This window comes from Brachionichthys hirsutus, chromosome 5 (genome assembly GCF_040956055.1).
Source record: "Brachionichthys hirsutus isolate HB-005 chromosome 5, CSIRO-AGI_Bhir_v1, whole genome shotgun sequence".
NCBI lineage: Eukaryota > Metazoa > Chordata > Actinopteri > Lophiiformes > Brachionichthyidae > Brachionichthys > Brachionichthys hirsutus.
This window is the reverse complement of record NC_090901.1, coordinates 15,387,135-15,404,792: the sequence shown is the minus strand read 5'-3', so window position 1 is coordinate 15,404,792 and position 17,658 is coordinate 15,387,135. Positions and strand designations below refer to the sequence as shown.

At 48.4% G+C, this 17,658-nt stretch overlaps 1 protein-coding gene across 1 annotated transcript; it reads left to right on the top strand.

The window, feature by feature from the left end:
• The first annotated feature begins 1,352 nt into the window (after positions 1-1,352).
• On the top strand, positions 1,353-15,496 carry mapk8ip1a (mitogen-activated protein kinase 8 interacting protein 1a). Its single transcript, XM_068739797.1, has 12 exons — positions 1,353-1,424; positions 5,595-5,670; positions 8,092-8,628; positions 9,243-9,812; positions 10,603-10,815; positions 13,136-13,211; positions 13,295-13,466; positions 13,541-13,636; positions 14,442-14,552; positions 14,656-14,726; positions 14,823-14,921; positions 15,424-15,496. The coding sequence occupies exons 1-12, from the start codon at positions 1,353-1,355 to the stop codon at positions 15,494-15,496; spliced, it is 2,166 nt and encodes a 721-aa protein (XP_068595898.1).
• The last annotated feature ends 2,162 nt before the right edge of the window (positions 15,497-17,658 follow it).

Sequence of the window (17,658 nt, the reverse complement as noted above, 5' to 3'; positions counted from 1 at the left end):
CCGTCCATCATGGCTGTCCTCACCACTGTCTCTAAGCCATCCATCATGGCTGTCCTCACCACTGTCTCTAAGCCGTCCATCATGGCTGTCCTCGCCACTGTCTCTAAGCCGTCCGTCATGGCTGTCCTCACCACTGTCTCTAAGCTGTCCGTCATGGCTGTCCTCACCACTGTCTCTAAGCCGTCCGTCATGGCTGTCCTCACCACTGTCTCTAAGCCGTCCATCATGGCTGTCCTCACCACTGTCTCTAATCCGTCTATCATGGCTGTCCTCACCACTGTCTCTGAGCCGTCCATCGTGGCTGTCCTCACCACTGTCTCTAAGCCGTCCATCATGGCTGTCCTCACCACTGTCTCTGAGCCGTCCATCGTGGCTGTCCTCACCACTGTCTCTGAGCCGTCCATCGTGGCTGTCCTCACCACTGTCTCTAAGCCGTCCATCGTGGCTGTCCTCACCACTGTCTCTAAGCCGTCCATCATGGCTGTCCTCACCACTGTCTCTAAGCCGTCCATCATGGCTGTCCTCACCAGCCTCTACTGGACACAAAACTCGGGGGCCCCTGGTCACAACAGCTTCACTATCTGCAGGATGAGAAGAGACCACCTCCCCCCCCTCCATCCTCAAAAACCTTCCACCGACTTCTGTCTCGTGCAGCCGCTGTCCGTTGAGGTAGGGGTCCCCACCCTCAACGGGACAAATTCCTGCAACAAAATAATTCTGGTCTGTCCTCCCTTTGCAGGTGGGACGGACCAACGGACACAACTGTCTGGACGCTGGTTTCCTGAGTCTGACATTTTGTTAACTGCTTGTTTGGCTGTATTGATTACTGGTTAGATGGCTTCAATGTCAATTATAATTATGTCTCATTATTATTATTGTTAAACTAGCTTTCCTGCATGGTTTGTTGGTGGCTTGAATCTCTCTCTCTCTCTCTCGCTCTCTCTCGCCCACACCGTTTTGAGAATCCTTGATTCAAGCAAACAGGCTGATGATGTCATGCCTTGCTTTGATTGGTTGGCTCTGACTTGCTCCTCCCCCCTCCCTCTGTTGCTCTCCACTGCCTTCGTCACTCCATCCCTGCTGAACACCGCCCTGCTCCGCTTGCTCTCTCTCTCTCCTCCTCCTCTCCATTCCACTACTGCCAGGAAGACGATGGCGATGATGGTGATGTGACAGTTTTTCCGGCCAATGGTTGCGCAGAGGTCGAGCAGAATGGGTGTGTCCTGAAGAAAGCCTTGGAGCTGATTGATGCTGAGAGGACCGAGGAGGAAGAAGGGGCAGAGAGGGAGGAAGAGGAGAGGAGAGGAGAGGAGGAAGCTGTCCTCTTTCAAAAGGGATCAATCTCGGCTGTCATGGACAAATACCGACCCAAGAGACCGACCACCCTGGCTCTGTTCCAACAGCTGCCCCGAGCCGGCACCCAGGTAGGGATGCTGGGGGGGTCCGCTGGTTGGGGATGATCATGGGTGGGACCGCCGTGTGTGTGTGTGTGAGAGAGAGAGAGAGAGAGAGAGAGAGAGAGAGAGAGAGAGAGAGAGAGAGCCTTTCCTGGGAGAATCGGTCTTCATGATGACAGATTATCACGTATAAAGATACTGAGTCAGAAGAAGAGCGTTGCCATGACAACAAGCCTGCACGGCAGTGGCCCGTAATGCAAGCTGCTGTGTGTGGCGTCACCACGGCTACGAGCCTGTCGTTGCCTCCAGCAGCAACATGTTAAAGGTGAAACAGCTGACGCGGTTCCGTCGTGAATTCACCTGGACCTGTTCCTCTGGGGTTCCTGGTTCTGCATCGGCACATTAAGGGCCTTGCATTGCTGTGAATGTTCTCTGCTCTGCTCCTTGGGTTTGTCAGTCGCCTCAGGTTAGGATCGGGCCTTACATCCCTCTGGATACCGAAACTCTCTGAATGGCGACATTAAGCCGATTGTATTTAACCTCCTTCATCTTTCGGGCTGTATCTAAGTAAAAAGTCCTTTTTAGTGAGACTTTTTATTATTGTGTTTTTTTAAATTGAGCCTGGAATCCTGTCTTTGCCCATCTAATCCATTTATGAAGAGCAGATTGTCTTTTGGGCTTTAAACTAACTTTGACGTAAGATATCTGTATCAATATGAAATACAGAGAGAAACAAAGTTATCAAGATTCACACACACCTTTCACCCAGGAGGTCAAAGTTCATACGCTGTGCTAAACCAGGACTCAGAGCTCACCAAACTGTTCTCTTGCCAAAACTGAACTGCAGTATTATTTCATTTCAGCCTGTTAGAGAGTCAGGAAGGCCCGACGCGTCAAACACAAAAATACACCAATCACTGAAGCCATTAAGCCAAGTTACATGTTTTCTCCATAGTAGGAGTCCTGGTGCTGGTCCTGGTCCTGGTCCTGGTCCTGGTGCTGGTCCTGGTCCTGGTGCTGGTGCTGGTCCTGTCCTGGTCCTGGTCCTGGTGCTGGTGCTGGTGCTGGTGCTGGTCCTGGTGCTGGTGCTGGTCCTGGTCCTGGTCCTGGTGCTGGTGCTGGTGCTGGTCCTGGTGCTGGTGCTGGTCCTGGTCCTGGTCCTGGTCCTGGTGCTGGTCCTGGTCCTGGTCCTGGTCCTGGTCCTGGTCCTGGTCCTGGTCCTGGTCCCGGTCCTGGTGCTGGTGCTGACCCGCCTGCAGTCCTGACTTGTCCTCCACTGGCACATTACACAACATCCTAGAGCATTTGAAAAAGGGGTCATAAAGGAGGAGACTTAGTGAATGGGTAGTAACCATCATTGTTGAAGAGGGCTTCTGTCAGGATAACGGCCCAAATGCTGCTGGTGCAGATAGCGACGGTCCTGCAGTCTATTGTGAATGAATGCAGGACACGCTAATGCTAGCACAGCTGGAATCAAAACAGTCCCTCTTAGCTTCAGATGGACTATTGCTGGGTTAAAAAGGTTATCAAACAGGGTGAAGGTTTGGAGTTCTAGATCGCCTCCAGCTGATCTGCCAACCTGAGGACACAGCATGGTAGCAAGCTAGCGGCTACAGCGTGCCCCCCCCCCCTATGTCCCTCGTGTGTGGAAGATAAAGAGGGCGGGGCTACTGCTTATCATCTAATAATGGGGGGGTAAAGCCTGACTTCTGGATGACGAGCCGCCAGAAGAGTCGGATGATTCAGCAGCACGGAAAGCATTGATCTGCTCGGCGTGTCTGAAGGGGGGTGTCTCGTGTCTCCGACCTGGTAGATAAGAATTCCCCAGTTTGGTAAACGGTGGTTTATTGATCACCCTGTGAAAACAACAACAAGGACAACCCTTGGTGTGCGGGGGCTTCTCTACAAATAATCTAGTTAGGCCTGCGTTTTATGTTGAAACCTGGTTCCTGTCGTCCCCCAGTTCTGGACGCTTTCTCACGCTCCTGTACCAGTCGGAGGGAGTTTGTCCCAAAGTTTGTCCCGACATGTCTGAGTAGGTTCTCGGTCAAGGTAAATGTGCTGACTCTGCATGCTGTGGCGCCGGACCGGCCACTCCAATCATCTTCCAGCATAAACATTCCCACGGTGGCGGCCGAGCTGCTCATCGGGAGCTGTGGCGCTCTGCCTATCGTTATGTTTGGCCATGGAGTTCCTGTTTGACCAGATGTCTGCTGTCAAGCATGTGAATATAATCACTGACTGTTAGTTAGATGGATTTAACATTAACTAGTAGGCAGATGGGCCCTGAGCCCAAACATTAGGGGTGTCAAATTATCACCTTAATTGCGATTAATTAATTACAGTCCTATTTAGTGCGTTATGTTTTTTAATCGCGTTAATCTAATTTTTTATCTCTAATTATATTGTTTCTGTGTTGCATTTTTATAAAATCCTTTTATTGGTGGGGCTTTTTGTGCTTGAGTTGTTGTGGGTGGAATAGTCAGTGACTCCCTGAAGTGGACACTGATTGGCTGTCATTGTTTCGTTTCAGTATTATTCCATCTGGTGAGATCGGAGTTTTCAAAACCTTCTCTGTTTGCACCAAAGCTGCGTGAAGCTATCTCACTTGGAAGGCAAATGACCGTGTCTTTCCACACTATAAGTCGCACCTTCTTTCATCGTTTGGCTGCTCCTGTGACTTCTAGTAAGAGGCAAGCGTGATGGCGATGTTTTTAGGGTGTCACAAACCCTATTTCCCTTTGGGATTAATAAAGTATTCTGAATCCGAAACAGTTATGGGTGTCATCTGAGGGATTCTATTCCATTAATAATAAATGCTCCATTAGAGATGTGTCTGCACACAGGAGTCACCCCAGACTGCTGTAACGTTGGGCGGAAAAGAGACGGATGTGCGTCACAGACGAGACCAGACGAGATGCTCTATCACACACACACACACGCACGCGCGCACGCGTGCTTAGTAACCATAGTAACAGAGGAGGGGGTGATACAAGGAGCACAGATGTATGATGGGATTTCTGTCAGTGAGTCAGCAGTCTTGTAGTCGATCAGAGAGAAAGGGAGGGAGGGGGCGGGTTATAATCGGCAGATGAAACCCATCTTACATTTATTTATGTAATAATAGCTATCATTCAGCAGTCATTGTGGAATACTAGTAATATTTGTATTAATGGGTTTTATTTGTATACTTGTTTATACCTTAAAATCCATTAAAATTAGAACGGCTATTCACAAAAACCCCGATTGTGGTTCACATCACTGACAATTTATCATGGTTTGATGTCCAGCAGAGCTCTACTGACAGCAGCTTTCAGACTGGAGGCCTCAATACCCTCGCCGAAGGGGAGGTGAGGGTATTGCAATTGGGTCTGTTTGTCTGTTTGTTTGTTTGTTTGTCTGTCCACGCACATAACTCAAAAACTAGTAACCCAATCGACTTGAAATTTCTACACAAGCAAGGTTCTGTCCGTGGCTCAGTCCTCCCCGAGAATGGCGTTGATCCGGATTTGGATCCAGATTCTAGAATTATTTAAAGGATTTTTGACATTTTTCTTAATTTCTTCAAAACGCATGGCGGTATGGATCTGAAAAGAATCACACATAAGTACTCCTTAAAGGTCTATGACCAGGACTAATTTCGGCCGGATCCGGATCACAATCCGGATCTGAGAGCTAATTTTCCTTCTAAAATCTGAATTTTTAAGGAGTCCATCCTGACCTCAATTTTGGAGCTAGAGACTTCAAATTTGGTGTGCACACTCATAGTTCATTCTGGTTTCATATATGTTACAGTTGTAGTTGTATCAATTCCCGTTCCGGAGCAGCAAGCTAGTGCAGGTTTGGCCCCTCTGATCCGGAAGCCCTGTTTACTGTCTCACAAGATTGAATAGTCTATTGGAGGCGGGGTCTGCAATCTCTGATTGTCGTTTTCTAGTTTGTTGTTTATGATGCTAACACCGCAAGCTAACTATAAGTTAGCAAGGAGGCACACTAATCAGAATGCAGCTCATAGCGCAAAGGTCAAACGTCCAGGGGTAGAAACCCCGGCCCACAGGTCAGGGGTGACCCCATTAAGAAGCAAGGGTAGTTAAGACCCTGACACACCTAAAAACATGTGTGTGTGTGTGTGTGTTTAAGGGAGAGAGAGCTCATTCAACTGTTTGGTTTGCTGTTTTCTTCTCATCCACTTTGCAGGACTCCATCAACAACAATTCTTTGGGCAAGAAGGACAGCTGGAAGGACTCCCGCTCCTCCTCCCCACACATTACAGGTACGGTCTCCCAAACCCCCATCCAGCCATCACGCGAGGGACAAAGAACAAAACAAGGAGAAAAGGGAGCCACTATTTCTACACAATGTGCAGAGAATCAGCAGCAAAGCTCCCAAACAATCAGTTATTTAGAAAGAAAGAAAGAATTGAAAAAATAAAAAAGACAAGATGAATAAAGAAGGAGTAGAATCGCATTTGGAGAAAATGTCTACCTTACATTAGTGCAATTTTCCTCAAGAAGAAAAACAAAGAGGACAACAGCCCAATCTCAACTCGGTTTTCCTTTTTGACTCGCCCCTAATGTCAGAGTTACGAGGGGGAACTCGCCGAGGAAACGGGATGCCATTAGGAACGTCATCAGCTGATAAGATACCTTACATTTCATATAATTCTCACCAATTTCTATACTGGCAAACAGCCAGGCCACGCCCACAGCAGTTTGAAAGCAGATTCCTTTTCTGCAGGAAATGGGATTAGATGCCTGGTTTGTTCATGCATCCCTGGAAGACGTGAAAGCATTCCAGCTCCACCCACGCCTGTTGCTCGCGCCAGAACGAAGGACGTGACATTAACACAAACTGCACGAAGAAAGTCCCTGTTTCTTTTCCATTCTGCATGAGAAGAGCAGAATGGAACTCCTTTGGAGTTTTGCGTTCAGCTCAGTCAGGGATGGAAAAGAAACAGGGACTTTCTTCGTGCAGTTTGTGTTAATGTCACGTCCTTCGTTCTGGCGCGAGCAACAGGCGTGGGTGGAGCTGGAATGCTTTCACGTCTTCCAGGGATGCATGAACAAACCAGGCATCTAATCCCATTTCCTGCAGAAAAGGAATCTGCTTTCAAACTGCTGTGGGCGTGGCCTGGCTGTTTGAAAATTCAGATGAACTATTAATTTTGAACCAAGGTCAACCAATGATTGGGGGAGCTTTGCTGGAGAACCCAGAGAGAACCCAGAGAGAACCCAGCGAGAACTCATGCAAACTCCTCACAGAAAGGCTGCAAGTTGGATTTGAACTTGTGACCTTGCTGTGAGGCAACGGCGCTTAGAACTGGGCCACTGTGCTGCCCAAGGGCAAAGTCCTGCAACAACAATTACGATGCGATTCTGTACCAATTTTCGTTGGGCCAGGTTGAAGTGCCCGGGCACCGTCGTTTGCCCACCCCTTCGCTACAGAAACGGGATATACCACCCTACGTCGGGGCATGCTAATTGCTGGGGTAGGGGCAAGTACTAGGGCCCACGGGAGGAACTGGGATTGAGCCTATGTAATGAAAAATGCTTCAGTGAACACAGTGATTGAAGTGGCTCCGAAAAGGCTGGACTAACATGTTGACAGCGGGCTGATTGAACGACGCCTGCACGCTCGTCTCGTAAAGCACAGGGCAGTATGGGTAATGAAGTCTCTGTGCTGTGCAGCTTGTGGAGGGTTGAAACGGAGCGTACCGGAACGCTGACGTTACGCTCCTGGCGCTTGGACGGATATCTTTAGAAGTCCCGGAACGCCGTACCGTTGCGTACCGGCTCACTTAAAGCGCTGAGTGAACAGGTTTAACATGTAATAACCGTTACTTTAAGTTCTGTTTTGCTCAACGTGCTACTTCCTCTCATCCTTTAGCCTAGAGAGATGTTAGAAGGCGAATCCGACTGCTTAATCATGAACCAGCAAAGCAGCTGCAGCCTACGTCCAGTTACAATCTCATCACTGTGCATGAAGACGCCGTTTCCCCAGCCGTTCTCGAGTGAAACTTGTAGCCCAGCTGTGTGTTACCCTCCATGCTGTTCACTCTCTTTGCAGCAAAGATTCATGTTTTTATACAGCTCACAAAGATGGCTGTTGCTCAAACTCCACCACAGCCTCAAAAGATGGAGGTAGATAAATAACTCTCAGATTCAGACATGCCCAGTCTGTGAGTCCACTGAAGGGTCCGAGGGTCTCTGTGCAGCACCTCATGGACGCTATGTTGATCCAGCACGTAAATAAGTACAGCTAAGCTAAGCTAATAGTTGTTCCCTGTCTTTAGTCTGTGCAAAACTAATATAAAGATATAGAAATAATTTCATTTATTCCACATTATTCAATTTTCTCTCCCCTGTTTTTTTTTATTATTATTATTATTATTCTGTTGAGAGCAGAGGAAAATACAGAATGGCGGCATTTAAAGGGGCATTCCGGGAGGGAGGACTGGCAGAAGTAGGATCAGGACTAGCCGGAAGTTCAGGCCCCTTTTCACCAAATGAGTACAAGTAAAATGTTCACCTCTGAATTGATGTGTTGTGCTGAAAAGGCGTCTTTGTTCGAGTATAATAGCAGCGAGACCCTCAAGAATGTATAAACTTCAGTATAAACGTCTTACTGGAGGATAATCTAATAATCCCTTTGTGCGTTATACTTAATGTGATATGTTTGCTTCCATGTGTGTTAGGGGATCTCACCCCCCCGGCTGGTCAGCCAAAAGCCGAGGGCAAAGTCCGGCACGTCACGCGCCGGCAAGCCCCCAAACCACCTGCTGCAAACGCAGCCAAAAGCACAGCGGAGGTACGCCCTCGACCACGGGACAGACATGTGTCTGCAGCCACACACGCACAGTCCTCACAGAGGAGTCAGAGGAGAGGAGGAGGAGGAGGAAGAGGAGTCACTGTGATGAGAGAGAAGAACCTGGGGGACATCAGAGGAAGGGATGGCGTCCCAGCAGGAAAGGAAGATAGAAGAGGAGGAAGACTGTGTGAGGAGTCCAAGGGGAGGGAGAAAGAGAAACACGCACACCCGAGGCTGAAAGAAGCAAGTGGCCCGAGAAGCCGAGGGGCTGACGGGAAAGGAAAAGCAGGCGCTAAAGACGGGAACAGAGGATTGGGATTGAAGCCGAATAACCTTCTGTCTAACCAGGAAGTCTATCTGACCGCCATGGTGGTCCCACGGACACCCGTAGTACCAAGAACCCAGGACAAGGCCCAAGACCCAGGTAGGACCCTCCCCCACAGGAGGTCTGACCTTACCTAATAATCATTCCACCGGGAACACGGGGTGGGCGTGCGAGTTGATTGTTTATTCTCCGTGTATGATTTTAATCATGAACACAGTTTAGGAGCGACCGTCGTACAGCCGCATGGCTGCGTTCTGCTAAACAGTGTTCGCTTTCTGGTTTGTGTTAAAGGGACAGTTCACCGCAAGATCTGAAGGATGCGCTTTTGTGTCTTTTATTATTACTTTACTCGGCATCTTTCTTGATTGGTTTGGCGTGCATTACAGAGTTACTCGGTTAGTGGCGCTCAATAAATCTAGTTTTCTCTGTCACCTCAATCCAATCTGAACTTTTTGGAAGCCCAGAGGGGCGGCATGATTGACCCCCTTGTGATTCCATCCGGCTCCACAAGGCAAGTGTTGCCTAGTTCCATTATCTGTGAGTACGGATAGACAGCGCTGCAGCGTAGCATAGCAACGCAGTTAAAAAATACCAACCGATAAATAGGGTGACTGCTCCTTTAAAGGTCGTGTGCTATATATCTGAGGTGGTGCGCCTTTTGTTCACAAACCGTTTAACTCCTCATGTACAGCATCCACACGTTGTGTCCTTAGGCCAAAACCATGACAGGACCCAGGACGACCCCCATGTCCACTCCAGGTCCAGCAGCGAGGGCGGGTCAAACAGAATGTCTCTCAGCTCTGACAATGAGGGACCCCCTCCTGGGCCCGTTCCACCCTCTGTACCACAGAGGATCAACCCTGACATCAGGGAAGAAGAGGGGGAGGGAGTTCTGACTCCCTTCGTGAATGTCCTGGATGGTTCGACCCACTGTCCTGCAGATCATGCAAAAACAGATACAGACGATACCGAACCTGAAGGAAAACGTAACAGTCCCACGGAGGTGGACGGTACCGTCGGTGCCACTCAGGGAGGTGGGCCGGCTGCTCAGACTGAACCAAAGAGCGACGCCGCAGCGGGCTTAAATTACGATTCTGTTAAATACACACTGGTGGTGGATGAGCACGCTCAACTGGAGCTGGTCAGCCTCAAGGACTGCCTGCACGGCTACAGCGAGCACAACGAAGACAGCGACGCAGAGACGGTCTATCAGTCCGCCAATGAGGAGGAGGACCCAGAGTATGAGGAGGAGAGGAAGAGGAGAGAGGAAGCGAGGAAGCAAGGTGAGGATGCACAACATATCTCGTGTTTTATAGCATCTGATCTGCCTCGGCAAGTCCACATGTAGAGTCGAGGGCGGGGCCTCAACAGGCCTGGTCCCGCCCTCTTCTACAAGAGGCCAATTCTAAATTCACTATACTGTATTAACTTTTATTTCTAACATGAAAAATAGATACACAATCTGCCTGAAAGCCTGAGCCAATCATAAAATCAATAGAAACTGAATGGCTGGCCGGGCTAGATATTCCTGTCCATGTCTTATAAGCGGTCCTCGTCCTTGGCCACACCCCTCCACCGCGTTTATGGACTTAGCAGTTGTTGTGGTGTTTCAGAATGTTTCAGAATGTTTCAGATGATGTCCTTTCTGGCATTTCTGAGGAACATTCGTCCAGACCTGCCCCCAAACATAAAGCATGTTTGTCCTCCTGCTAACAAAGCAACAAACTAAGAGTCTGAGTACTTTCAGAATGAACTGTGGAAAAATGTAGAAAGAAAGATTCTATTAATTCTGTCTCTGTGAAAAGGCCTCGAGTACAAAATAACAATGGGCCTAAAAACTGCCATAAAATGTGCAAATATTTAAATATCTTCTGGGTTTATGTTGCTGCCGTATATCTTGACTTGAGGATTTATGTTTATGTACCTTAACAACAGTTTTATCATTTATATGGGGAGCTGTGTGTCATATGCACATCAGCAGGCATAGATATAATTCAGGAGGATCCAACTCTACACCCTGTGGAACACCTTCTGTTCGTATCGGTTTAACCTGGCCTTGCGTCCTGCTCCAAGACAGGAGGAAGAGGGAGGAAGATGTGCGGAGGAGGAGGGAGGAGGAGGTGAAAAGAAGGAAGGAATACGTAGCAAGGGTCTGCAAGCAGTACAAGGTTTCTTTAACCACAACTTCAGAGGAAGGGGATTCCAGCGGTGGAAAGACTGGAGCGCCCAGAAGCAGGAAGTTCTTCAACCTGTTCAGCAGCGGCGGCGGTCCTTACGTCGCCACCGGTTTGTATCTTCTACAAAGCAAAATGTCATTTAAACGCCTTGTCCCCTGTGACATGCTTTAGTTGAGCTGACCCAGGTGGCATCCTGTACAAGTCAATAAGAAAAGAGCATTTAAAGAAACGCCAAGTGTGCAAAGAATCGTAGCTATTTATACTCTTTGAGGTGGACCGGTGGGAACTTTGAGAGGTGAGGGAGGAGCAGGAGAAAGGACAAAGAGCATCTATTCATCACTGCGCCTCCCAACCAAGCTTTAGTGAAGGTTGCCCGTTATCTAGCTGTGCATGGGGGTGTCCAATGAGAGACAGAACATGGTTTCAAGGTTGGGGGGGGGGGGGCAGCTATGTGTCTGTGGCAAACAATAGCGCAGAGGACATTGTGCAAAATAACATGAAGCAATAATATATTTCAAGTAAAGACAAATACCTTAAAGTTCAATTCTGCCACCACAATACCAACGACCTCAGGTTGTACAGTTTGCTGTGCACGTTTTTGTCACGTATATGATGTCATGCTCTGTTATGTTTAGTTTTTGTCTTGTGTCTGTGTGTTTCTCCCACTTCCTGTTTTATTTTGGCGCTCGTCCCTCCTTTCCGACTCTGGCTTCCTGCCTTTGTGTGATTGTCATCCCGCACCGATTGAGTCCACCCGTGTTCCCCTACCTGGTGAATCAACAGTTCGTGTCTCCCTTTGTCCTGTGCCAGTTCGTCTTGAGCGTTTGAGCCAGAGAACCGTGTCGTGTCACGTGATCTTTGGATTTTGATACTTTGTCTGGTTTTCTTTGTTACTTTGCTGTTTCAGGGTTGTAGTTATCGTACTTTCTCTGGGATTAATTTTCTGTTGATACTTTATTAAAACTTCCTGAATGTAACTTTGCTTTGAGTCGTGCATTTGGGTTCCGATCCATTCCCCCCCCCCCCTTGGAAATAAGTAGCAAAATGTGGTGGCTGAGACGGTGGAGGATTATGCTGCATGAATCTGCTGAATCAGCGCATGCTGCGGATGAAGCGTGCAGCAGAACGAGAAGCTGTGTCTGCCTGACTGTTCAGACATTCATGATGAGAGGCTGTGGGCCGGGTTCGACTCGGAGCCCAGGTGAGCTGCTTTGGAGCAAAGCAAACATTTCTCCACATCAATTCTGGGGCGACAAACGCTCACAAAGTGCGTCTCCGAAAGGGAGCCGATAATTCAGCTGCGAGTGAGTCCAGATGATGTCAGAAGTGATCTGTGCGTCACGGCTGAGTAGAAGCAGTGGGTGGGTGGAAGCAGCGGGTGGAAGCAGCGGGTGGAAGCAGCGGGTGGAAGCAGTGTGAGGAAGCAGTGTGTGGAAGCAGTGTGTGGAAGCAGTGTGTGGAAGCAGTGTGAGGAAGAAGTGTGAGGAAGCAGTGTGAGGAAGCAGTGTGTAGCAGCAGTGTGAGGAAGCAGTGTGAGGAAGAAGTGTGAGGAAGCAGTGTGAGGAAGCAGTGTGAGGAAGCAGTGTGTAGCAGCAGTGTGAGGAAGCAGTGTGAGGAAGCAGTGTGAGGAAGCAGTGTGTGGAAGCAGCGGGTGGAAGCAGCGGGTGGAAGCAGTGTGAGGAAGCAGTGTGTGGAAGCAGTGTGTGGAAGCAGTGTGTGGAAGCAGTGTGAGGAAGAAGTGTGAGGAAGCAGTGTGAGGAAGCAGTGTGTAGCAGCAGTGTGAGGAAGCAGTGTGAGGAAGCAGCGTGTGGAAGCAGTGTGTGGAGGCAGTGTGTGGAAGCAGTGTGTGGAAGCAGTGTGAGGAAGCAGTGTGAGGAAGCAGCGTGAGGAAGCAGCGTGTGGAAGCAGTGTGAGGAAGCAGTGTGAGGAAGCAGTGTGAGGAAGAAGTGTGAGGAAGCAGTGTGTGGAAGCAGTGTGTGGAAGCAGTGTGAGGAAGCAGTGTGAGGAAGCAGTGTGAGGAAGCAGCGTGAGGAAGCAGCGTGTGGAAGCAGCGTGTGGAAGCAGCGTGTGGAAGCAGTGTGTGGAAGCAGTGTGTGGAAGAAGTGTGTGGAAGAAGTGTGTAGCAGCAGTGTGAGGAAGAAGTGTGTGGAAGCAGTGTGTGGAAGCGGTGTGAGGAAGCAGCGTGTGGAAGCAGTGTGTGGAAGCAGCGTGTGGAAGCAGCGTGTGGAAGCAGTGTGTGGAAGAAGTGTGTAGCAGCAGTGTGAGGAAGAAGTGTGTGGAAGCAGTGTGTGGAAGCGGTGTGAGGAAGCAGCGTGTGGAAGCAGTGTGAGGAAGAAGTGTGTGGAAGCAGTGTGAGGAAGCAGTGTGAGGAAGCGGTGTGAGGAAGCAGCGTGTGGAAGCAGTGAATTGATCCGTGCTGTGTTGTCCAGGAGCCGGACCATTTGGCCTGTTTTCCTGTGTCCTGGATGGAGTGGAGCGGCAGCAGAGCCACAGAGCCGTCTACAGGTGAGCGCGCCATGACACACGCCATACCGGTGACGCCGTCCCCAACAAAAGGCTGGACGTCCTCATTTCCTGTGTCTGTGTAGGTTCGTACCTCGTCATGCAGACGAGCTCTGCTTGGAGCCAGATGACCCGGTGCTGATGCTGGATCAGTCGGAGGACCTGTGGTGTCAGGGCTACAACATGAGGACGGGGGCCGCTGGCATCTTCCCTGCGTTTTACGCTGTCAGGGTGGCCAAAGACACGAGCAAAGGTCCAGCGTCAGAAAGGGATTATCACCAGCAACCTTTCACAGCTGATCTGCTTCTCTGCTTTTCCCTTCAGTCCTGAAGGACGGTTGGACGGAGCAGTTCCTGGTCCAGTTCCTGGGGTCTGTTCAGGTCCCCATTCACCAAGGCAATGACGTGTTGTGTGCCGCGATGCAGAAGGTACACAAAGGCACACACACCTGCGTGCGTGCGTGTGTGCGTGCGTGTGTGTGTGTGTGTGTGTGTAAACCCCTTGCAGCTCTTTCCTTTGTGATAAATTCGTTTTTTTTCTTCGTTATGAACTTGTGTCTGATCATGCGTCTCTCATCAGCCTAAAAACACAAACAGCAAACTCACCGTATTAAAGTCAAAGGTTTTATGGCTCCTTTGGCAGGACAACAATAATTATTAAGCTACTTCCTCATGATTTTGTGAGAATATATGACTAAAGATCTCCCCCGTCCTGGAAACAGAAATCCTTTAGCCTATTGTAAAACACTAAAACACCAAACAGCTGGGGGAGCAGCTCGTTTTTGCCCCAGGTCCAACGCGGAGCTGCTGCACGCTCAGGCTCTGATGAAAGTCGTGTTACTAATTTATTGATTGCAGTGATTAAATGAAGTCTTTAAATGCATGTTTCTGGACAGTGATAATCAAAGTTACATTGATTAGTCATGGAAGCTAATCCTTCTCAGTGACTCTGCTTTGCTCCATTCATTGTAGCCGGTCCAGTGTGATGCATTCAGGGGCCGGAGTTTACTACGAAACCGATCATTGTTTGGAATCTGATACAGAAAATCCTTTTCACTATGTTAGATGAAGCCTTCTTTTCTACGGCGTTTCCACTGTTGTTGTTTACAGGAGCCCATGAACGAGGATTGATCAGCCAGACCCGGGACAGTCCAGACGTCAACCCTACAGGAGAACCATGACTCAAACCGGCGCCGTATCGCGGCGTTCACTGACTGGCTGCTTGTGTTGACAGGTGGCATGCAGCAGGCGGTCAGCAGGCCTGCCTGTCTCCGCCTGCGTGCTGGAGGTTAGCGTGAAGGCTGTGAAGATCAGCGTGCAGGACCAGTGCCGCTCAGCTCACCGGGTATACGTGCACCGCCTGACACGCCTTTTAGGTCCACTCTGCTGTGGAAACCAGCAGGAACCAGCGAGTAACTGCATGTCTCCCCCCCCGTTGCTTCTGCCAGGGCGACCAGTGTTACCATTACTTCCAGTTGAAGAACATTTCGTTCTGCGGCTGTCATCCGAAACACAGCAAGTGAGTCAGACTGATGAAGCCAGCTCTCTGTCTATAGCCGAGGTCCCGTTGCCCGCGGCAACAGGCGTGGCGTTTAAGCGTTCTGTTGCCCTGCAGGTATTTTGGCTTCATCACCAAACATCCAGACCAGCAGCGCTTTGCGTGTCATGTGATGATGTCAGCGACAACGTTGCGTCCTCTGGCTGAGTCTTTGGGGTAAAGACCTCTCGTTTAATACTGTGTCGTGTTCTGTAATAGTAATAACGATGATTATTAATCACACGTTAAATGCAGGATTCCTCCCATTAAATATCAGTAACGATTAACTGCGCTCGGGAACGCAGATATTTAAATGTAAAGTCAGTGTATTTTTTAAAACACATATTTATTGAAAATCTTGTAAGATTAAGCACATTTTTAGCATTTTATTTTTTTGCACTAATGAACATTTCTAGCAAACAGGAACATCTTCATATCTTGTCCTGTTTGCTTCACCCTTTCATTAAATTCATGAATTCTGCCCCGTGTCGAGGCAAATGATCCGTAACTGTAAAACAAATATCGACATTTGTGCTGATGGACAAATCCTCACAACCTTTTAGAAGACATGACTCACATTTGTGCACCGAACTTGAGTTGAACTTTGCCCTGGTGTTTGGATGAAAACACTGATCGTCCATGTAATGGTTTCATGTTCCAACTGTCTTTTGTCCCACAGGAGGGCATTCAAGCAGAATTACAAGGAGCAGATTGGCTACTCGTGTCCCACTGAAGACATCTTCATTGAATAGCGCCCCCCGTCCACATGTCCTGAATGTTCACTATGTCTTACACCACCAACTGGACTACACATATATCCTCGACTTGCATGGTGGATCGTCTCCTTCAGCTTCTTCACCCCCCTTTGCCCAGGTCACAATAAATACCTCTGTGGATGGACGGGGTCAGATGGGACGTGGCAACCCCCGACGCAGCAGGCCGGCCCGGCGCCCCAGCGCTGGACCGTTCTTAACAGCATCACTGTCCTGGAACGGAGCCCGGGCCAAGTTAGCAGGAATGCTAGCCACAACAATACAAACAATATGTCTTTGATTTCACCTATCATGTGACAGAAGGCAACAAAAGACAGTCGTTTGCATTGATCCACACTAAAACAATGGACCAGTGTGTTTTAGTCATAGATGGCCTCATTCATGTTTTGCTTTTTTAACAAGTATAATTTTATATCTTGCTTCACCCAGACTTGACAATCCACTGTTAAAAACCCTTGAAGTTACTGTTAAGGTGCCTCATTTCTCTTTTTGCTGCTGGATGTTTCTGTCCCTTTTAAATCTTGTTCCAGCTGCATGCAGAGTTTCTTTGGTTGAGCGACGTATTAACTTTGTGGGATTTTGAGGCCTAAGTGGTGCTGTGCAATTTAGTATGTGTGCAACAGAGCAGGCTGGTGGGCCTGGGGATGGCAGCGCAGCCGTGTCCATGTCTGTCCACGTCACAATCAGCGCACGCGTTCCTCATTTGCCTGCTCAAATTTGGGACAAAAGATGGAATCAGGTCATTGTGGAATAATTCAAAACATTTTTTATCTTAATTTAACAGCAAAGGTTGAACTTGGCATTTGGAAACAAATTTGGCATTAGTCTCCACAATCGGTGCCCACGTCGGTGAAGATAGCCGGATGAGTCCATTTCGAGCTCGTCCTTAGTGCAACATGAAAGTAGAACCAGGTAAATATGAACCCTGACCTTTACTGTACGGCTCCAAACAAGCAGCTATGACTCAGTGAATGACTTCATGCCTTTCTGATGAGCTGCACTATGAGATACAGACAGGTGTGAGCAGGTAAAGTGGAAACACATCCGGCATGTTTTGTGTTCTAACAGTGCCTACGTTGTTTACCTGCTGTCTTCAGACAGGCGCGCTGCTCCGTGAAGCACGTTCGACAGGCTATCGGCGTATTGTTCCCATTGATCCGATCTTTCAACATGCTTGTATCGCCATAGTAACAGAGACTGCACAGCTAGCATTGACTGAGCTTGAATTAACTCCTTTCCAGATTGATGTCGAGTTGGCCAAAGACCAAAGTGAGTTTAAGTCAGTTATATTTATATATTGGCAAATTACAATATCGACCATATCAGGACATGTTCCAGCACACGTCTGCCTAGACTGGCTCTTTATTCTCCAGAGCCCAACGAGCTTCCAGACAGAATGGAGACAGCTTTTAGAAAGAACTGCTTCCTTAACAGGCAGAAACCTTGAGCAGAACCAAGACTTCAGTATTAGATGACGTTTAAATGAGTTTCTAGAGAATATCGTTTCGCTCTGATGTGTAAAGTTAGAATTCAAGACACACAGAGAGTAGAAACTACACAACCAAAACTTGTGTGCCAGAAATCCCTGGAGCTGGATCGTCCTACTCAGCTTGAACCTGCTTCAGAGTAGCCTCCAACCACAGAACCGAGAACGATATCGCTGTTCTAGCATTTCTCAGCAGATGGATGTTGATACAGCTGAAGATGGCTGCCATGGAAACGTGAATAATGCATAGTTCAGTCCAGCGCTGTTTCAATGATTATATACAGTATGTAATGCATTGAACTGTCTTCCTATGGGGAAACATGAATACATCATTTTGGTGTGATCGTGTTAAAAGATGAACCATTAGCTTTAGAGCCTTCGTTAGGAGTAACGATCCTGGCTGATGTTTGGGTCCCTTTTTGTGACCGCGCTACATCTGGAGCTTTGGGAGGATAAAATGCAGAACAAAAACATAAATGGTTTAAGGATATAAAACAGCTTTACAAAGCGTGCATCCTTCACACAATACAAATCCCATTTTCTTTTGAGGAAGTATGAAAGCATTTCACTTGTGTAATTGAACATTTACATTAAATTATAGTCCTTGCTGACAACGATGCATTAAAAAGGTCAAGCCTGATGTTTGATTTTGAAA